At 40.0% G+C, this 22,791-nt stretch overlaps 1 protein-coding gene across 1 annotated transcript in view; it reads left to right on the top strand.

The window, feature by feature from the left end:
- The first annotated feature begins 3,200 nt into the window (after nt 1-3,200).
- NUP107 (nucleoporin 107) overlaps nt 3,201-22,791 on the top strand; it is a 32,058-nt gene continuing 12,467 nt past the window's right edge. The window contains exons 1-13 of the mRNA XM_037389237.1: nt 3,201-3,306; nt 4,085-4,170; nt 5,922-6,011; nt 11,958-12,073; nt 12,931-13,066; nt 13,586-13,689; nt 15,510-15,637; nt 15,961-16,009; nt 17,309-17,380; nt 17,862-17,950; nt 18,832-18,910; nt 19,947-20,060; nt 22,344-22,434. Coding sequence (XP_037245134.1) covers nt 3,299-3,306; nt 4,085-4,170; nt 5,922-6,011; nt 11,958-12,073; nt 12,931-13,066; nt 13,586-13,689; nt 15,510-15,637; nt 15,961-16,009; nt 17,309-17,380; nt 17,862-17,950; nt 18,832-18,910; nt 19,947-20,060; nt 22,344-22,434 — 1,162 coding nt within the window. The 5' untranslated portion in view covers nt 3,201-3,298. The remainder of the gene's footprint in view (nt 3,307-4,084; nt 4,171-5,921; nt 6,012-11,957; nt 12,074-12,930; nt 13,067-13,585; nt 13,690-15,509; nt 15,638-15,960; nt 16,010-17,308; nt 17,381-17,861; nt 17,951-18,831; nt 18,911-19,946; nt 20,061-22,343; nt 22,435-22,791) is intronic.

Genomic DNA, 22,791 nt, shown 5'->3' with positions numbered 1-22,791 from the left:
TTTCTGTCTGGAGGGTGGGGTAGGTGTTATGTTTTTTTAAAAATAACCTCCAAAACCATTCATTTTTTTGAATTTTGAATGATCGAGTAGAGAGTGGCTTCCTGTCTTCAATGAGATGTTCTTTAGGGAGAGATTTGTGAATGGAGAAAGGAATGTCTTCGTAATTCCACTGTACTTACTTCAGCCTCAAAAAGTATTAGTTCTGATGAATAACAAACTCTACAGTTTCATTTTTTAAGAAAAAGTTCACTGCCACCGGGATTTTATGTTTGTTTTTTCTTTGAGGTTGTGGCTGGAGTGAACTACTTCATTTGAAAGCTATTGTAATTTCTAATTAATTCATGTAATATCTTTTGGCAAGTGTAAACTTGAAGGGAGGCGACATTTCTGTAATCTGGGGATAATGAGTGAAATTAGAGTAGAAATTATCCCTTCTTTCATCAGTATACTTTACCTTTTGATACCATGTTGCATTTTTACCTTACACTTCTAAAGCTAGCAGGGAAGAGGCAGTATCTTCACTCCTCTAGTAAGTACAAAAATCTGCATGTGAAATCACAGCTCTCATAAACTGGGTTTACTGCTTGTAACATGCCCAACACAACAAAAGCCCTTGGCACTACTGTCATGATTTTCAGACACAAATAAAATGACAGTTACAAATGTGTCTCTCATTTCTAATAAAAAGGGGGGTTTAGCTTAGCTTTCTCAATAGGAGTAGGCATAGGAATCAATTTGTTTAGGATAAAACCCCCAGCAAACGTTAATTTGAGTGTCAACACAGGTATTTTAATACTAAGCAAGCACATAAATGCTGTAGGTAAATTTTTGAGTATTTAATTTAAAAAGAAAAAACAACAAACTTTCCTTACATTTTCATTTTTAGAAGTGAGAAATTGCACACTTCCAGGAATGTGTTTCAACTACAAAAATGTGGGATAAACTATGAGCTTTCTTCCTTCTCTTTCAAAAAGGCAAGGTATAGTGTCAGTGTCAAGGTTTTCTTTGTTCTGAATGCAGTTGTGATGCTATTGCAGATTGCACAAGAACTTTGTTGTGCTCTTGCTTTTGATAGTTCTGAATTAAGGCTACAGTTTTGTATGTGCAGATGTCATTATACAGCTTAGCAATGCATCAGGGCAATTTATTTGATTTGTGAGTTGTCTATATTAAAACATTTTGTAAAGGGTAATTGGAGTTTTGAGTTAGTTTACTTGTTTTATTTTAATCTAGTATATCCTGAACTTTAACCTAGTATACTCTGTAAACCCCACTAACTTCATAGAAAGCTGGTAGGGAGCAGAGGAATCTTGGGCATTGGCGATAAATATGCCGTGTTTCTGTGTTAGTTGTGGTAGCTGCTGAGTTGGCTTTGCTCGTCCTGCCTCTAAGTATGGAGTATTACTACCCCTTGTGATATTCTGACAACATGGCTGCAGTTAGGATTACTGTTGATGCAAATATGCGAAACTTAAGATGGATTTATAGTCTTTGATTAAAAATTAAATTCAGAGTCCTTCATATCACTGAAAAATTTACATCCCCTTCTACTTGGAAATGCAAGATGCTTGCATAAGATATTCAGTTTTTTCTTTTTTTCCTTTCCTTTGTTTTAGATAAATATGAAGTAGGATGCTAGACAAAAAACACTAGTCTGAAAACACCTCCAGGTTTTTGCCCTGTCCTGTTCCACCCACCTTCCTTGTCTCCTTAGCAGAGCTAACTTGAAGCCTCTAAAATGCTTCCCCACCGTGCACTTAAAAAGGCTGTATCTACACTGAGACAAGTTCTCTCAAGGGCCACAGATCTTGTGTATTCTATTACAGGTTTGGTTGGCTGGGTAGTTTTAAAGCATGCATGCTGCCTTCTTAATTTCTCTTCAGCCTTATTTCTTTTGCTTTGTTCTCATCTGTTGTTACTCTGAATAAACTTTAGGCAGCATGCAAAGGAAGCGTTTTCTCTGGTGTCATTGCATCTCTCATTTGTCTACACTTCTGCCCTGAGAAAGGGCTAGCCCAAGAGTGTGAGCTGCCGGTGAAGAATTGAACCAGATACTATTTTGTGCGTTAGTCTCCTTGAATTTCCCACTGCGCTACAGAGACAATAGTGCTATGCTTTTTTGTGAGGCTAGGTCAAGAGGTAAATTCTATTAAATATGTTATAGTGACTTAGGATACAATAGTTCCTTTAATATTCTTTTAGTTTTCTGCCATAATGAAGGCTGTTACCTTCGCTTGTGCTTTCATGAATAGCCTCCATGATAGAAGGACAACTTCATTTTTTTTACATCCCAAACTAAATTTCCTGAATGACTAATCTACTGTCTAAGGGTCTTCTGCTTGCTTGTGTTCTTGCGTACCCGACCTTCAGCGGGCCCCTCCGCTGTCCCTGGCACAGCTGCCCCAGGCTGGGCTCTCCAGCAGCCTCCCAGAGGCGCCAGGCTCGGCTGCCACAGCATTTTGTCATCTTAAGCAAGCTGTGGGACTTGAGGCAACGTCTCGCAGTTCTGAGGCATTTTGTAGCTGTTCTCAGACCTATGCCTTTGCATGCGGAATTTAAATGCTTTATTTCCTCGAAGCACCCCCTTGTAGCTGTAGCCCCAAATACACCCGAGACTTGCAAGCGTATTTCGGAACTTGTCTACACGAAAAACGCAGTTTGGGCAGTTTTCCTTGTACTAGAGCGCAAGTGGATGAACTACGGTCAGTAGCAGCGCTTTGTGCTGCTAAAAGTAGTGTTTCCCTGCAGTTAAAAAGCGCGCACAGGCCGCGTGGCGGAGGGGGCGGCACTCGGTACCGCTCTGCCCGGGCGGAGCGCTCCCCGGGCTGGGTGCCGGTGTGCCCCGTAACGCTGGGGCCAGCAGTCCGGGTTACACCGGGGGGAACGGGCATAAGTTTGTCACTGGTGAAAACAAACTCCTCGTCGCGCAGGCCGGGAGGCGGGCTGCTCGAGCGGAGCGCCTGAGGAAACACTGAAAACGCATCGCTCGTCCGTCTCTGCGCGATGCGGTAACGCACGCAGCGGTTTTAAAAACGGGGTGGTTTTAAGCTTTGTCGCTGGAGGCAGGATGCTGCTGCCCGGGGACCGGCGAGCAGAGGCGCCGCGGGCTGGGCGGGGAGCCGGCGCCCCCCTCAACACCGGGGCCCGCCCCCGCCCCCGGGCTCCCCCGGCTCCCCCGCCCCCTGCGGCGCATGCGCGGCGCGCGGGCGGAAGCTGTCCCCTCTCCTTCCGGGCCGCGGGCCGGCACTGGCGGAGGCGGGAACGCTCGATCCCGGGCTGCGCCGGGCCCGCGGCCGCCATGGAGAGGTGGGAGCCGCGGGGTGGGGGGCCGGCCCGTGCCGGTGGGGCCTCCCGGGGGGTGTGGTCCCCCCGCGGGGTGAGGTGGGGTGACGCGCCCCCCTGGAGCGGCGTGTACGCGGTGCGGGCTACGGAACGCGGCGAGGCAGGGGCAGTTTTTGAGGGGGGTGTCGAAGGCTTTTCTGTCACCCGGGAGCTTTAAATCTGCGTGATTCCTTTGGGGACGTGTTTGTACATTAAACTTGAGTTGTTTATTAGGCCGGAGTCGCTGAGCCGGGCCTTGGCAGGGTGCTGTGCGGGCCGGCCTGCGGGGCAGGCTCAGCCGCGGCCTTCACGGCCCACCTGTAGCTTCTCCTTTGCTTTTTAGTAATTGTTAACGATTTTTTCCTCGTCTGGAAGACATGCGAACTTTCTCGGTCAGAGGTGGTTTTGTGTTTCTGAAGAAAAAAAATCAAATAGTGAAATCACGTTATGCTTTCAATTGAATTATTCAGTCCAAAATTTCATACTGTTGCACCTCTTACTAGCTTGCTTTTTTTGTTTTAATAAGAAAATATCTCTTGTATAGGAGGAACAAAGCATGAGTTTTCAGACAAACTGATTTTTCTAAGCTGATGAGTGATACTAGATGTTCTGTGGAGAAGACTGGACATCAGTACTAGAATTGGAGATGACTTACGCTTTGAGTTTCCCAGTTGTGGAGTTACTTGAAGCAGCAAAACAATCTTGTTGTATGTTCTGCTTGGATTCACTTGCTTACTTTGTGTCTATGTTGCTGTTCCTCTAGAAATGGTTTCGGAGACCCGTTATCCCCCTGTGATGCAGAGGTGGCCAGACCTGGGTGGAAGCAAAGCTCTCAGAAAAAAGTTTCCAGTATCCTTTTTCTGTAAAGGCTATTTGTCTTCTCTTTAAGTGTTGCTTGCAGTGGTCACAAGCTGTGTGTAGTTTTACTACTGCTTTGATTTTGAGCATGTTGAGAATAGTTTTCTAATACACAGCAAGTTGCTCTTTGTTTTATACTCATTTAAAGTGAAGAAGGTATAAATGTAACGTGGAATTGTTACCTGATTTGTGAGGTGTTTGCAGTCAAAATTTTGCTATTGCACTATCTCATATTTTTCCCTTCTGTAGTCTGTTTTCTATATGGTATTTTTATGCCTTAAGAAGGAAAAAACTTCAAAAACAAAACTATGATTGCAGTATCTAAAAAACTAGTAGGGAGAGAGATGAATGACTGACTGAAAGAGTGACTAGGAAATCCAGATGAGTTTCATTAGAAAAATACTCTGTTTTCAAAAACATGGGACACTTCTTAGCCTTTACAGAAGAATTTCGGAATAAGCCAAAAGATGCAATTCTTTGCCTTTTTGTAGAATAGTATTTCCTCTGGATGGAATTTCTCTTTCCCTTCCTTTTCCCCACATTGTAATATCAAACCATGTCAAAGCTGTTGTAGTGATGGTTCAGAACATATTAGTCAGTAGAACTCAGGGAAGGCAAGAAATTGTTGAAATGCTCGTACAGCAATTCATGACTATATTTAGATAATTACTTTGATTGTGGGTTAAATATGGTTGCAAGGGTATTGCATTGCCTACTCTCTGAGCTTGTGCAGTCACATTTGCATAGTGTAGTGTTTTACAGTTTTTCATGGGCTTATGAACTCAGGTTGACGTCAGCCCAGAGAACTGTGTGAGCCATAGCTGACTTGATCTCAGAGTTTTTGAAAAAAAAATTGAAGTTTTCTTCACTCCATTGTACTTTAATTTTATGGGTTTATGCTCTGCATGTATTATATTATCAGGGTATTGTGTGTATAACTTCCTCTTACTGTTACTGTGGATAGAAGCGCACAGATGTAGATTTAAATACTCGCTGAATTTACACACACACACACACGTATTTACAATAAGAAGAAAATACCATGTAATTTGACAGCTAATGTAATTGTATTTTTCTGGTTATGATAGCAAAGGAATCCAGTATATATGTTTGTCCTTCAGTTTTTTGCAAGCAAGATAAAACTAGTGAGATACTGGCCCTAGTTATGTTGTCCTTAAGAATCGTGGTGTTCTTGGACACTGATATAACATAGGATACTGAAACTTTTATGCAACTACTTCTTAGTAAACCATACCTAGAGCACTGAACCTAGTTGCTGACAAGAAAAAGCAAAGCAGAGCAACAGAGACTTTTTTTGTTAGTCATCAGCACCCTGGAATAGAGAAAGAACTTTTTTTAAAAAATGTGTTCAGTCTCAGGTTTTCTTTTATTTTTATGTAGCATAGTATTCTTTTACTGTTTATGTAGCATAAAGCAGCTCCTTATGGGGCAAAAATACTCTTTTTTGATCTGACTGGTTATGAGGAGTCCCAGATCTGTTGTGCTCATACATTGCAGTGTCCCTTTTAGCCCTTCAGCTTTTAAGTTTCTGCTGAAATGTTTTGTGATCTAATTCAGTCTTATGAATGAGACTTTCTGCTTTAGTCTGAAAGAAAAGATGTGTAATCTTCATAATATTTGAGCTACCGCAAAATATTTTTCCTTTCCAAGTATTGACAATTGTTTTGAATAGAGCCAAAAGCATGCTTAGGAGAGTGTTTCTTAACTTGCTTATTAATCAGTTCTTACATCCCTGGATGACACTGTTGGAAACATGACGCCCAGAGGACAGTTACTTTCCCGAACTCCTTGTTCATTGCTTCGCCAGCCAGGTAAGACTACTTTCTTTCTCTAGTGTTTAGTTAAAAGAATGATATGCTTGGACTTCATAATTGATAACAATGCATAAGGAGAAAGACGCAGATGCGCTGTACTGGGTCCGGTGAAGGACTGCAAAGTTGGTTAGGGAACTGGAGTATCTGACATATGGGGAGAGGCTGCAAAGGGCTTGGATTGTTTAGCCTGAGACAGAGAAGGCTCAGGGGGATCTTGTTAATGTATGTAAACACCTGATGGGAGGGAGTAAAAAGACAGCCAAGCTCTTCTTGGTGGTGCCCAGTGGAAAGACAAGAGGCAGTAGGCACAACAGGACGTAGTGGGAATTCTGCTTAAACGTGAGAATAAGCTTTTACTGTAAGGGTGATTGAATGCTAGAACTGGTTGCCCAGATGGTCTGTGGAATCTCCGTCCTTGGAGATAACCAAAGCTGCCTGGACAAGGTCCTGAGCAACCTTTTCTAGTTGACACTCCCTTGGGAAGGGGGGGTGGACCAGATGATCTCCAGAGGTTCCTTCCAACCTCAGCATGGTGGGTTGGTCCTGACTGGATGCCAGCTGCCTGCTAAGCTGCTCCATCACTTCTCTCCTCAGCAGGACAAGGTAACGCCTTCCTGCCACCCTTCCGTTCTTCCTGAGCTCAACTTCACTCCAGATTTCCCTACCTCCTCCCCTAAGCAGCACATAGGGACAGGAAATGGGGGTTGTGGTCAGTTCATCACACGTTGTCTCTGCTGCTCCTTCCTCCTGACACTCTTCCCTTGCTCCAGCATTGGGATCCCTCCCATGGGAGACAGGTCTCCACAAGATTCTCCACCAGGAGTCCTTCCCACGGACTACAGTTTTTCACAAACTGCTCCAGCATGGGTCCCTTCTGTGGGGTGCAACCCTTCAGGAACAGACTGCCCCAGCGTGGGTCCCCCACGGGGTCGCAAGTCCTGCCAGCAAACCTGCTCCAGTGTGAGCTCTTCTTTCCACAGGGCCACAGGTCCTGCCAGGATCCTGCTCCGGCGCAGGCTTCCTGCAGGCCACAACCTCCTTTGGGCATCCACCTGCTCTGGCATGGGGTCCTCCATGGGCTGCAGGTGGATATCTTCCACCATCATGGACCCCCATGGGCTGCAGGGTCACAGCCTGCCTCACCAAGGGCTTCACCACAGCCTGCAGGGGAATCTCTGCTCCAGCACCTGAATCCAGCACCTCATCCCCCTCCTGCACTGACCTGGGTGTCTGCAGAGTTGCTGCTCTCCAGATTCTCACTTCTCTCTTCAGCTGCAGTTGCCCTTGCACATTCCCCACCCCACGCCCCTTCTTAAATATCTCATTCAGAGGTGCTACTACCATCACTGATGGGCTCAGTCTTGGCCAGGGGTGGTTCCATCTTGGAGCTGGCTGGCATTGGCTCTACGCAGACATAGGGGAAGCTTCTGGCAGCTTCTTACAGTAGCCCTGCCCACACACACCCCCCAAAACCTGGCCATGCAAGCGTGATACACTCAACTAGTTGGTGATTCTGAAGTTAAATGCATTTATAAATACGGAAAAACCCCACCTAGTAGCAGTCAGCATACATGTTCATATGTTACATATTTATGCTGTTAATTAATACCAATGGATTTTTGCCTTTAATTTTTAAACGGTATTTGAACTTAATTTTCTTTTTTTGGCACAAGAGTATGTCCAGTATCATTTCAGTTTCTCTCAAGTACCATGTTGAAACTGATTCTTGCCTTACTAGTCAGCAGTCTAGTTTGTTGTGTTGCCTTTTTTTGCAGTTCTTTTGGTTTTTGCAGTAGCTTTTAGTTCTTCAAGATGTCTGTCACATAGTGTCTCCTCAGATATTTTTTCTGTTGTTTTTGTGTCAGATTAATTCTGTTGCTGACCTTTCTACCAGGTTTATTTATTGGTTGCATTGGTAAATGATTTTCCTCTCCACTAGCAGGAGAGAAATTAGATGGCACACCTCACAGAAAGGCTGTGGTACTGCACACGGTGGCTGGGGTCAGGTTGCCCTGAAACCTTCCAGTCTCAGCCCCTGTGTGTTCTGCACCAGTGGACCCATATTAGGAGTGTGTTGGGGGTTCTTCCCATACTGGCACTGCTGCAAAGATACGAAGTTCCAGAGAGACTGTTTCTTCATGGTTTCTCGGGGTTCCTAGCAATTTCTGTGTAGTCCCTGCTTCTCATTTAGTGTAATACCTAGTGCCTTCTGTTTGGGTGGCCAGCAGCAAGATAAATGATGTTAGTGTCAGCCACCTTCTCAAGCACAAATTGCTTGTGTGTCAGCATTGACAGCTGTCACAGTCAAACTGCAGGTTGTTCTTAGTGTTGACTTGACACTAAACATACTGTGAAAAGGTCTGTAATGCTTTTAGAGCCTCCATCACTGGTTGTGGCTGAAATAATGAAACATGCCCTTTCCTTATGTCTCATTGTCATCACCAAGACTTACCTCCCTTTTCCTTGACTCAGTCTCTTCCTGTAGTCTCTATTTTGTTATCATTCTGGCATTCATATAGGGATTCCTCTTTTTTTGTCATCATCTAGCCAGTGTGTTTTCCGTCAAGCTCCAGGTGGATGGTTGCACCTTCTGCTGCTCCACATCCTCTTTTAAGGACTGCTTGGAGATGGGTGAACTGTTAGTTGTTTTAAGAGAGGAGCATTGTGTGTCATACCGTGATGATCAGATAGCTCTTCAAAATCAAATAGATCTTGGCCACTTTTATCTTCAGATTGTAACATGTGTATACCATGTTGACCCCTATCTGCCTTCAGCAAAGATCTTTATTTCAATTAGCGTCTTGATTTCAGTTAGTGTGTGTGATGGCAAGTTAGCTTGCCATGATTTTGTCACTATGAAGTTTCTGTTTTGTCTATTTTTCAGAAAGCTCAACAGTATAGAATTTCAGTAAGAGGTACCATGCAGTTCGCTTTTGGAGCAGCTGCCTCCAAACCATATAGAGAGTTGATGTCAGGTGAAACTAGAGATTACAGATGCAAAATACTCTGATCAAGAAAGTTTAGTGTTGAGCAGCAGTTCATTTGTATGGCCAGTCAGCATAGAGATGCCACATCAGGAGATGTTACTAGCCAGCATATACTCTATAAACCTACCATCTGTTTTTTAACAGACCTCAGAAGGAGACTTGCTAGTTTCTGAATAATGATTCTCTCTGTAAACTTCCCTAAACACAGCTGACAGCCATCCACATGTGTGGCTATGGTTCACAATAAACTTCCCTGCAACAGCATTATGAGTGGACAGGCAGTCCTTAAAAAGGTTTGCTATTTGATGTTCCTGCACTATTTAATCCAAAGACTTCTTCGTTACAGCTCTGCATCTTTCCTTGGCATTATGGCTTTCTTCTGTTTTACCTCTGCCACAGCATCATCAAATTTTGAGTCACAGGTGTCATCTGGTACATAGGCTAGAGCTACTTCTCTTTCAAACTGTCTGAAGGTTCTGCAACAAACAGAGATCAGCATTTCCACTGCTGTTTCTGTTCCTGTTGTACAGCCCTATTCCTACAGTGGAACATTTAAAGTGTTCTTATGAAGTGCATCCATTATCTCCTCTCCCGAGGAAAAGGTTTTTGCTTCCTTTGATGTCAGTTGTTCCTAATTGTTGATTTGGGGGTATTTGATAACTATTCAACATAGTTCTTTTCTGCCACCCTGTAGTGTGTTGTATCATATGGGTAGAGGGGGTTATAGCAGTTAGTTTCTGGTACCGTAGAGGAGGATGACCCATCAACAATTTAAGTGCTTTGATCTGCAACTTCAGAGTCAAACTGTTAATGTTAGTAGCTGTAATTCTAGTTCTACAGATTGAAAATTGATTTGTCTCTTTGATCTTCAGTATGCCTTTCATGTCTGAAGAGTTTAAGGGAAATTTATTAGTGATGATTTAAGATATGTGCTAATACAAGGACATAAAGCTTGGGACAAACCTTTCATTCTTCAGTTTTCTCAATCTGTGTGAAACTGATGCATGGAAAACTAAATCTACCTGTTGATACGAAGGCTTCTAGAGTCCCTGTACCTGTTTGCAATTATGTTGTCCCCTTATAATTTGGGGGTGTCAGCAATCTGACAAGATATACTCGTGGCAATCTTCAGGACTGGGAGCACTGCAAGAAAGTTCTGTTTACCTCAGGCACTGGGCAGGGAAGTGCCATAGGGATTTGATCTTCTGCTTCCAAACTGCATGGAGTCTGATGGAGACCCAGGGCATGCTCTTTATTTTGTGGTTGTATATGCTGGTGTGGACATTTTTGATGCCTCTGATTCCAGCAGTCCTCAAGTCCAAAGGAAACCATTAATGATCTCAATGCTGATTGAAGTTGCCTTGTTATCAAGAACTGCTGTTGAGGGTCGTACAAGCACTTCTGTCTCCAAATTTGCTAACAAAATGTTGGGACTGTGTCCTTCCCTCTTTACCACTGTTGACACAGCTCCTGATTTGGCTATCACTGTCCTGATGCAACCAATGTTTTTAGATGCTTCGCAGGCTGTTTGTGATTGATAAGGGGACCAAAGCAGCTGTTGTCTTGATGCAAATTCTGTGGTCTTTGGGCTGTATGAAGGTCTGTTGTGCTGTAGCTCCCTGTTGTTACAGGATGTGGCATTTATCATCTTGCAAAGCAGCGTCCCTGTTTTTAACATTGGTCAGATATTCCTGGAACATTAGCCACTGCAGTGATGTGTGGGAGTATCTGGAGCAGATGTAGTGCTTGGTAGAGCAGACTTGTGATTGCCGTTTGCTTTAAGGGTTCAGAGACTAGTTTCCAAGAAAGAGTGACTGGAGATTTATTGCTGTTTATGCTCATGGTGTGTATTTGCTGCTGTAGTTAAACCAAAGGTGTGTCACACATTTGGTGCATATACACACTCGCATTCAACCTGGCTTCAGACTTCTATCTGGAATGCTGCTGGATTTGATGAGGAACTGAAATGACAATAGGTAGGCTTTGTCTTTAAGTTTGGGCATGCCCTACTTGAAAAACTAGGCCTTGAGTATGACTCAGGCTTGGTTAACAGGGTGTTTGTATAACTTATAACTAGATGTGTAGATTATTAAGTTCCATTATTGATAATTAACCTCCTTCCTTCTAAGTGTCATTGGGCCTAAGACTTGTTTTTCTTTTATAATTGGCATTTGTGTGTTTGGTAAAAGCCATCTGATGGAAGAAGAATGAAAATGGACAGAAGCAGGTTACTTCTCTATCAGGCTGGTTTGCCTGTTTCTTGTGTGACAGAGCAGAGTTTCCTAAATACTTCAGTCTCTGTTGTAAGATTTCCTTTGGCCTCCTTAGAGGAAAGAAGGGACAAGGGCAGTGATCGTCCCCCTGTACTTGGCACTGATGAGGCTGCACCTCAAATACCGTGTTCAGCTTTGGGCCCCTCACTACAAGAAAGACATTGAGGTGCTGGAGCATGTCCAGAGACGGGCAGTGAAGCTGGTGAAGGGTCCGGAGCACAAGTTTTACGAGGAAAGGCTGAGGGAACTGGGGTTATTTAGCCTGGAGAGGAGGAGGCTCAGCGGGGACCTTATTGCTGTCTACAAGGAAGTTTGTAGGCAGGTGGAGTAGGTGTCTTCTCCCAGATAACAAGCAACAGGACAAGAGGAGATGGTCTCAAGTTATGCCAGGGGAGGTTTAGATTGGATATTAGGAAAAATTTCTTCACTGAAAGGGTGGTCAAGCATTGGAACAGGCTGCCCAGGTAGGTGGTGGAATCCACATCCCTGGAGGTGTTTTAAAAATGCGTAGATGTGGTGCTTAAGAACCTAGTTTAGTGGTAGACTTGGCAGTCCTGGGTTAACAGTTGAACTTGATGATCTTAAAGGTCTTTTCCAATCTAAATGATTCTATGATTTCTGTTCTATGATAGAGCATAGTGGTCTTAAATACTTTTTCTCAGAAAAGGCGCTTTCTCTTTCAGTTACTGCACTGACTCGAAGTTCGATGAAGCAATCAGATGTGTCTGCCCTTCTGGGAACAGGAGGGAAATCTCCTCTGATTCTACCAACTTCTGGACTTTTTGGCAATCTGTCAATGGTAAGATGGTTAGAGGACCTTTTTCTCTTTTGTTCCTGTGAAACTTAGAAGAAACTACAAGTTTACTGTGTTTCAGTGTTGTTTGCACCAATGACAAACTAGGTGGTACAAGCTTGCTAGTACTACTGTTGCTGCTTGCAACTAGTATTATTTATTACTGTGGTGTTCTTTGAGATGATGCAGTGAGGAATAAGAGGGTTTAAAGGGCTTGCTAAATAGAACCATAGAATCATAGAATGGTTTGAGTTGGAAGGAACATAAAGATCATCTAGTTCCAGCCCCTCTGCCATGGGTAGGGAATACACCATGTGTGTTAAGCTAGTCCTTGTAACATCAGCTGGTGACTGCAAAAATCCTGACTTTGCTTGTTTACAAATTCAAAGCAATTCACCAAAAAGGCTGAAAGACAGGTAAATGGTTCTGATTCAAATTGCTTAATTTTTCACAGCTGCTTTACAGCCTAGTCAATGTTACTCTTTTTTTACTTTGAAAGACAAAATACTAAGTAAACATTTAGCGTAATTGAATATGAAAGTTTAGAGTGATTTACTTGTTTTAAGAGAAAAAGTGATACATGGTGTTGTAAAGTAACCAGTCTTATTAGATTAGCTTCTACTTCAGTTATTTCTGAAAAAAAAATAATAAATGATGATTTCCTTTTTCCAGATTAAGATTTACCTTTTCGGAGCTGTTTATTAAAGGCATAGTTGCACCTTATCTAAAGGCAGTTATTTAACTATTAGTTGTTTAGGATTGCTCTGTTTATACGGTTCATATAGAAGGAAAAAGCTTGGAGGTAGGCTTGTAATAGTTTGAGATTGCTATTTATTTTCCTTATGTTGTTCTTATGCATTTAGTTGGATGAAAGTAGCTGGACAATGGCACTCTCACCTCAGCAGACAGGCATATTTGTAAATCTGGACACATCCAATATGACAGAAGATGTCACTATGAGCGCTGTACTGTTGCGTGAGGATGATCCTGGGGAAGCTGGTGAGACATTCTGAAGTTTTCATAATAATTGATCTATTTTTATTTGTGGGATATAAATATACAAGGTGGGTTTTTTTCTGTGTTATTTGCTGACACTTCTTTGTCAAAACCAGTCTAGTTTAAAGAGTTCAGAAAGTTAATCTCTTGAAGCTATTGGTGTTCTGAGAGTTTGTCTTCTGTGGAAGCTGATGGCACAAATGGGATGCTCTGGTGATCTAAGACGCAAACTGGATTAGTTTTGTGGAGATAAGCAAATGAATTTGTTGTTAAAACTTCTACAGATGACAGGTTTACAACAAAAATTTTATAATTATTTGACTTGACTCGTAGCTTCTGTGTGTCTTACTATTTTAGCTGATAAGTTTGTCTGACTTCATGGGTTATAAATAGGTTCATATCATCATTGTCTTCATTTAGATTTGCAAAAGATGAGATGCCTTGTCATCAGATGTATTTTTTTGTAGTCTGGGATTTTGTTGTGTTGACTAATACGGGTGTTTCTTCTTGAATCTGTTCTAGCTACTATGAGCATGTACTCAGACTTTCTGCATTCCTTCCTGAAACATACATCAACGACCATTTTTGAACTTGTGGATGAGTACGAAAGTATTTGTAACAGTCAGGTAAGTAGTTTGCTTGGGTTTTTATTACTTTATATTACAGTCCCTACCCAAAGTAGTATTGCTTTTTTTCTTTAAGCTGAGAAGCCTCAGTGCTTAACATAGATACTTTAAATCTTCTGGCTGGTTGCAGTCTTATGAGTCACTCAGCGCTAGCACTGAATAGCATCTCTGTTTCCTCATACACCACTTTGGCACAGGAATACCCATTGTGTAGCTTGCTTAATACTAAAAATGTCATCTGGCTGCCATTCCACTACAAGTGTCAAGTGACAGTAAACATTAGCAGATGTATAGATTTTTTTTGTTAATAATAACATGTGTTAAAATGCACTTATTTCTCTTGCGTATAAATAAAATCATTTTATTATGATGCTTTAAGAGTTCTCTGCTACATTGCTAACAGGCTGGCAGTAGAGGGCTCAACGTTAGCTTTAATGTGTCTCTGCTTTTAGACATGTTTTTTTATTTGATTGGCTATTGACTGACAGTTCAGGATCAGCAGGGATTTAGTATGAAAGAAAGAAATTATGAATCTTCTATCAGTAAGTGTTGATCACAAGAGAGGTGGGCAGGTATTTTTCTTAAGAGACTTCATACCTGTGTCTGTTAAAATGCATTCTTGGTAGGAGCTTGCTCACCCTGTGTTGTGCAAATTTGTTGTTGGGGCTGAGTTGGAGAACACTGAGATCTTTAATGAGACACATACCACAATTGTGTTCCCAAGTGGGAAGCAGACAAGAGAAGGAAAATAAATGTGAAATGTATTGTTTTGTGAGATGGTGGAATTTCCAAGCTGAAATGGAAAAGAAAGTCTGTTCCATTCCTCCTGTTTGAGAATATGGATACTATCTACAAGATCATGGAATACTGGGTGGTTGTTTTAAGCCATGTGGAACTGGGGGGAGTTGGCTGTTGCCAAGGACCTACAAAAGCAGAGTGAAAGATGCTGCTCCAAGGATTGGCTTGGATGTTGCTGACAGGGCTTGGGATGGGGGTGGAGGGACAGCCCTGAGCTCTCATGCTGTCTCTCAGCTGTACTCTGAGATCAGCCTCGTGGCTCCTAGCAGCCACAAACTCTTTTCATATTTGCTGGGAAGTAATAGAAGGGAGCAGAGATCATGCTTCTCTCTTGCATCATGATGGTACACCTCATTCTTTTCTCCAAACCTGTTGTCCACCTCTCACTTGAAAACTGATTAATATATTGATGCCTGACAAACTGGGTACTCGAGAAGACTTTATTGTCTAAGTTTTCTTCATAACAAATAAAGGAAAAGATTAGTTTCTTTTTGTTGATACTGTGAATTCTGTGGTAACCCACAGTTTGAGTTTCCTCGTTTAACAGAGCTAGAAAGGAAAGAGTATCTTTTAGGCACTGATAAATGCATAAATGCTGTCGCAAGTACCAGTAGGACTGACTTTGTTTGATAGTGATGTATATGGGAGAAAAGTTGGGGATTTTGGTTGTTTGGTTTTAGTTTGTTGAGTTGGGGTTTTATTTCCCCAGTGGTTGCTTTCTCTCCTTCCCAGTCTTCTGGTGCTTTTAAATTGATCAACATAAGCTGGTTTTATCCTAGGTTTTTACGGTACATTGCAAAACAAAGCTACTCTCTTGGTTTATGGCCTCTAGCTGTGTTAATATTATTTTTATTAATAATTAAGGGAATTGATGATGTGGAGTATCATCTACCTATTTTGAAGAGATGGTAATCAAACTTGGTTGTTGAAAGCATTCAGGATAGTGAAGAGATTGCTGTAATGGCTTAGAAAAAAATATAATGATGGGCAATATTAACTATGTATAAATTTATTTACCTCAGGTGAATATACTAGGGAAAATAGTTTATCGGGCAACTCCTGGACAGCAAAAGTTTTCAAAAACTGCCAGTGTCTTGTGGCTTCTCAAGCAGGAGATGGTAACTTGGAGACTGTTGTCCTCACTTTATAGGTAATTCTTTTGAAAAACATGTTATGTTTTTGCACTGAGCTGACTTTCTTGGAAATATTTTTTTTATGAGGTTGTAGATATAGAGTGAAACAATTAAGTGCCTATTAATAATCTGTTTATGGAACTAGGTACTGATATGTCTAATTATTATCTGTTTACAGAAATGAAAGTTGTAAACAGGCCTATTCTTACTACTTTCGCAACTTCTATTATTTTTTAAAAGAACATTTTTGCAAAGGTATTTTTAAGTACTTTCACTTGTGCATTCTGCTGAATTTTCTTAGCTTATTTTAATCATTAGCGTTTTGCACTTTTATTTCTAGAGACAGAATACAGTCTGCACTGGAAGATGAAACTGCATTTGATATCACAGTAAGCTTGGACTATTTGGTTGTTGGTGGTTTTTTTTTAAGCGATGTAAGAAGCTAAATAAGCTAAATGTTGGGGGGGGGGTGAGAGTGTGAAACTAGATGATCTTTAAGGTCCCTTCCAACCTAAACCATTCCATGGTTCTAAATACAAGCTAAATGCTTGTATTTTGTTTTTACAATCTCAGTATTGCAGCCACTCAAAATTCAGAAGTGAAAGAATAAAAAGAGACTGATATGATTTTTATCAAGACAGATACTAAAATTATTTCATATATTGTGAAAAGTGAATTTAAATAGTCAGCTCTAAAGAGAAAATGCTAGTGTAAAAAAGTATTATACACTGTACTTCATGTTTTATTAAGTATTCCACATACACTTGGAAAACCAACTAGAAATAACTATTTATTTCGTTTTAAAAGTTACATCCATAGCTGTAATGTTCCCATAGGTCAGAGATAATTCTGCTTTGCCAAAAAGGAGAGCATGCAGTCTCAAGCTGTCTAGGCTTTGCAATCATGATTCCGATTTATCTGAAAAGAAATCCAAATTTTTTAGCATTCTTGTTTCAGCCGTAGTCGTCTTGTCTGTGTCAATACAGCGCTTCCAGCCTTTGCTGCCAGAATATGCTTAGGAAAACAACAATAAGTAAATTGACTCTGCCTTTATAACATTTATGATTGCAGTTGCTTTTTTCTCAGTCATATAATAGTTTCCTCTAGGATTCCCACTGCTACGTTGTTGCTATTAAATTAAACACTGCTGTGCCAAAACCCAATATCCTTCTACCTGTGTTTTTTAGGAAAATTCATCTTCTGTTCTTTTTTTATTGCAAGTCTATTTAAGGCCAACTTAATGCAGGACAGCAAATAGAAGGATCAGGGTTCTGGGTGGGGTATTTTGGGGGGTTTGGGTGGGGTTTTTTCTTCACTTGTTTAAGTGTGCATATGATCTTGAAAAATGTAAATTTTTTTATATATGCAGTAATAAATGGGATTTAGGGTAATATGAGTGCAGTCAGTGTAATCAATGGATCTACTGTGTAGAATCTTTCTGTGTTCATACATTTGTGAATTATATTTGGAGTCTTATTTTTACAGTTTTTAGTGTCACTGGATGTAAAAGATCACCCAAATAAAACAAATGCATAGTGTCATCCATTTTTAAAGAAGGGGTAGGGGAGATGTAGCATAACGAACTTGTAGAAAGTTCATGAGTTAGTGTGCGTGCAGTTTGGTATTTGTGGTTTTGTGGCAAGTTTTCTTTTCCATGAAGTAGTAATAATAATTTTTTTCTTAAACAGGTTTTAACTGCTAGTGAAAAAACAAATGTAGACAACTTGTTTCAGAAAGATTCACTTGTTCGACAAAGCCAGGTATGATGGGAAGTTTGTAAGATGAGAATGGAAATAGGTCAGTAGACAAATATTTATAACACTAATGTTCTACACACTTTTAAAAGATGTTTCTAATACTTATTTTTTTATATTCACTGAAATGTATTATTCTTTGTATGTGTAAAAATAAAGCTTTTTAGTCTCTAAAGATCAGAAATGTTTTTCAGGCTAGCTTGGAGAGGCTTAGGAAGGCTGAGAGCTATTCCCATTTGGAGCATCTGTTACTGTTGATGATGATTAATAAATTATTAAGTAGCACTGTAGTAACTGCAGCATCTAGTGAGAAATAAGAGATCAAGCACCTAAACAACCTTCATATTGGATAGTTAAAGTGGAATAGTCTTCATGGTACACCTTTGCTTACCATGTAGATAACGAGTAGGTCCAAGATGAGAGGAAGGCAATTAAAATATTATTTGTTACCTGTTTGTTTTAAAAATGCAATTTAATTTTATTCCAGCTGGTGGTAGATTGGCTAGAGAGTATTGCCAAGGATGAAATTGGGGACTTCTCCGATAATATTGAGTTTTATGCAAAATCAGTCTACTGGTGAGTTTAGACTTTCTTTGATTGTATACATGCTCCCATAAAGTGTAAGGTGCACAGACAAAGAATTGCTCTGAAAAAGTGGATTTTTAAAAAAGAAAAAATAGATGTAAAAATTAATATTTCCTACCCCTCTACTGAAGTATATCTTCTCAAAAGTCAGTTACTGCATTTGAGGAGGCAAGAATGGGACAAAAACCATCAAAGCAGCTTAATTTAATCTTTAACTTATTATTTTTCATAATAAGACACAGTAAAATATGGTCACCTGCTGATCTGTCTGTTATTTATGCTGGATAAAACAATTTCTATTACGTGTTTATCAGGTGGTCACTTCTTTGTCTGGCTTTAATTTTTGCCTGTTAAAGTTCTTGTCATCACTTTGTGTCATTGGCCCTTCACTAGAAGCTGTTATTGTCATCTTTATTATCAGTGATGGGGTTTATGGCAGAAAAGACCAAAGACTACCTACCTTTCATGGTAGATACCTAGAATAAACCTGCTTTTAATGGCCAGTGGATCACACTTTTCAGACCACATGTTCATCCTAAGCTGAATTTTTGTCCCAGACTGACTTTATAGTGAATGCTAATGAGCAGTTTTGCTCATGCAGAAACCAGTTCATAGTTAAATACATGAATGGTTGAAATAATGGGTGCTTTGGAAAGAAACTGAAGATATGTGAATTGATTCTAATACTGTACTACTTGTGAAATGTTGCATTTTCACAACAGTAGCACAGACCATTGATAATCCAACCAAACCAAGTTTGTCTGTTCTGTAACTGTATTCCATGTAACAAAAAATACATTTCAATATTTGTGTTTTATTGAAAGATGCTTGCCAAAAAAACATTTTTCTGAAAAACATTTCACTGCTTTCAGGGAGAACACACTACATACCCTGAAGCAGCGACAGTTAAATACATACATTGGAAGCTCTCGAGCTTTGGTAACAGAGTTGGTAAGTATTATTTTAAAATAAGGTTTGGTTTAAGGCTGGGTTTCAGAATTGGTTAGAGAGCATATATGATGTTTTCATAGCCTTCCACCAATTTTTAGGTAGTTGTACTATCCAAAAGTAGTTGAATTATCTGAATATTAGTACAGAAATTATGAGGCAGGACACCTCTGGAGTTTGTTTTGGGATAGGTGAACTTCTGTTTTCTTTCAGCAGTCACTTCCATACCCCACCCCACCCCCCATCACAAGTACCTGTGGTCTATTTGGTGAACTAAATGTCTTTATTGGTACTTTTTATGTCTGAAACAAACTCATGTTCCTAACCAGAAAAGCTTATAAAACTGTTTGGAAGCCCTTGCATATAGGGGCATGCTGTCTTTACACAGTAGCTAGTACAATGAAACCAAGTCCTGATGGGATTCCTTGAGAGCTCTATAATTTTATTTTACTTTATTACTTTTATATTTATTAATTTAATACTTTGATTTATTAATAATTTTACTATATTAGTAAAAGCAATAGGAGGGGAGTGAAGGAAAAGGACTGTCCAGTAGAACGAGGTAATGAACTGTCTCAGTGACAGCAAAGCAGTCATAGAAGATTAATTAAATTGGGGAGTGATCTGAGGTATTGATTGGCTTGAGAAAATGTTTGGATTACACAGAAGCAAGTACAGCTGTTGTGAAAAGCCTTCTTAGAAGGTGGAGGAGGAGAAACAGTCTGATAGGTAGAGAGGCAGAAGGAGAAAGGATGTTTGAAGGTGAGAACTGGAAGATGAGAAGTTCAGGGCAAAAAACAAGGTGGTGGAGTAAATATAGAGAAATTGCAATGGCTCCTTCTGATAGAAGCAGTGACAGAACAGGAATAAAATAAATGAGAGAGGAAAAACAGGGAGCTATCATGCTAGGTATTACATGGGTTGTACAGATTATTGGGCCAATGTGAAAAAATTATGCCAAATTATAAAACGGGGCAGGAAATCATTGGAAGATGCATATAGGCATTGTGTGGGTGGATGGTGAATTATTTCCTTGCAGGATCCAGATGCTCCTATAAGACAGAAACTGCCACTTGATGATTTGGACCGAGAAGATGATGCAAGGTTATTGAAGTATCTCTTCACTCTCATCAGAGCAGGAATGACAGATGAGGTAAGCTGCAGAAAGTTGTAGTATCTGCGTTAACTAGCTTAACCCATTTTAGATCTTACTATTAAAGTTAATGAAAAGCTGTGTACTAAAATGTCAGTTTAAGTTTGGTTTGTAATGATTTAATTTTCAATATATTATCAGTTCTGACAGTGATGGACTGCTAAATTAGTATTTGAATAAAATCTTGCATTTAGTTAAATAATCTGGAGTGTAGAATAGATGTTATGGAAAAAATGATGTATCTTTGGGGTTTTTTGTTGCTTGACTTTTTTTTTACTGTAGAGGCTTGATATTAAATAACGTCAGACAAACACACAGAATGTTTCAAAGATCTTTCTAACTGCATTTATAATGATCAGTGGATTATCATACAGGCTTCCTTCTAGATTTAGATCAGATATTAGGAGGAAATTCTTTACTGAGAGAGTGGTGAGGCACTGGAACAGGTTGCCCAGAGAAGCTGTGGATGCCCCATCCTTGGAAGTGTTCAGGGTCTTTAAGGTGCTTTCCACCCCAAATAATTCTGATATTAGACCGGAACGTGCTTGCAATTTTAATGAGAGAGAGAGGGCTTTTCTTAGAAATAGCATTAAATTAAGCAAACTTCATTGTTCAGCTCCTCTAATGTTCCCTTGGATATATGCTGTGAGCGGAGTTGAGGGAGAGAGTAGGGCCTGTTTTTATCACCTTGTATGAACGTTTGCAATGGCACATTTGGAGGTGTGTCCCGGGACTGAGAGCTGGGGACCAGTGCACCAGCTCCATAGGCTAATACTGCCATCAGAAGAAACAGTTTTTTACAGCAGTTACTCTTAACTAGTTAAAATAACTTTTCTTTCTTGCTTTCTACCCTTTGTTTTCTTACCTTTATTGTTTGGCAGGGTCTTCAGCAGTGAGAACTCTGATAAAATTTATCTGAGTATTCTAGAAAGCACATTATTATTCTCCCTTATCTCTTTCACTGTTAGTCTGCTTGTTCCCCCACCTTAGAGAATATATGATGCATATACTTTGCATTAATCCTTAGCTGAGTAACATCCAGGCAATTTTGGTCTTAAAGCTGTTCTGAATAACAATTCCCAGTTGTGAAGTGGCTTTCATGATTTAATCATGTAAATACTTGTGTTGTCTAAAGGCCTCAGCTGGAAACTGATTCCTTATAATTGGCTGTATGTATATATAAAGACATTAATGAGGGGGGCGGGAAAGGGACTTCAGATTCTTGTGCCCAAGACCTTAGACTTAGGAATATGGTTACTTGCTAGTATTCTGTTCCCATATGGTCTACATCTATTCATTTTCTGATAGTACGGGCACATGAGCACATTGCTACAGGGTGATATGAATATAAATTTGCAGCATCAGTTGTTCTGCATTTGCTGTGATGATGTCCCTACTGTGATAAGTATGAAGTGGGTTATTCACTACTGAAAGAGTAAGATAAAATACTTTGAGTTAACTTTGAATTAAGAATGAACCTCTACTCATTTAATACACAGCAGGTAAGCTAGAACAACTTGTCTGTTCTTTAATTTTAGTGTTTGTCACCATTCCCAAAATAGCTGAAGGTGTGCAGCCTTCTAGTGTAAAAAGAAAAAGATTTAGCTAAACAAAACCAAGACTGCATGTTGCAGTTTCTCTCATACTGTTTTATCAGTCCTGGAACACTACATAATCTTTAGCTGACTCTTTTTTTTTTCTTTTTTTTTTTTTTTTTTTTTAGGGTATAGGATTGGAAGAATTGTAGGCAAGCTTTTTTTGTAGTTTCTGTGCTACTTTCCATGCTATTCAAAATAGCTTTGAATTAAACCTGTTTGTACTAGCACACAGACTATTGAATATCATTATGGGAAAGGTGGGATTGATATTTTTAATTAAAAGTGCATGAGGGATTTGGAAGGCAAAGTCAATTGGAAAAGTAGATGTCTGTGTGAAGAGATGGATTATATATCTAAGCAACAAGATGACACCTTAAACGTTTAGATCAGAAGGATGCCTAAAGCTTTTTAAACTAGCAAAGATGAGAGCATATTTCTCACATTACTTTTTCAGTCAGTATTTATAGCAAAATGTTTAGTGAAAAAAAACCCACCAATGATTGTTTTGTTTTATTTACTTTGAGATCTTCCAGTAATTTTGAATTTAATATTCTTTGTGCTTATTTTTTGCATAGTAGCATCTCCACGCAAATAAACTGTTACAATAGCGTTCACATTTTTAAAGGAGAAACTGATGGTTTTCCTGCCTTGAAGTCTGTTGCTGAGAAAATCAATTCTTTTTTAGGCACAGCGCTTATGCAAGCGATGTGGTCAGGCCTGGAGAGCTGCAACTTTGGAAGGATGGAAATTGTATCATGATCCCAACATAAATGGAGGTATCTACTTCAAAGTGCATTTGAGACACATGTAAAAATAGGGCAGAGGGCTTTCTCTTGAAGATTTCTCTCTGTGGCAAAGAGAAATAGCTCACTCTTTTCACCTTAAGGGCCTGTTTTGTATCTAAAATATTTTACCATGTCTGTTGAATGTGTAAAAACTAATATGAAATTATTTTAGTTGAAGGTATGAGTTCACTGAATCCACTTAACATTATAAAGTCACTTTCTTTTTGAAAATCAAGCATAATCACTAGGAAATAAATGTCTCTGTATGCCAGTCAGATCTTCTCCACCTCCATATAATATTTCAGTCCGTATATTCTCAACATCTGACTTCCACCACCTAGCAAACAC

Source organism: Falco rusticolus, chromosome 5 (genome assembly GCF_015220075.1).
Source record: "Falco rusticolus isolate bFalRus1 chromosome 5, bFalRus1.pri, whole genome shotgun sequence".
NCBI lineage: Eukaryota > Metazoa > Chordata > Aves > Falconiformes > Falconidae > Falco > Falco rusticolus.
This window is presented reverse-complemented; position numbering and strand designations above follow the sequence as displayed.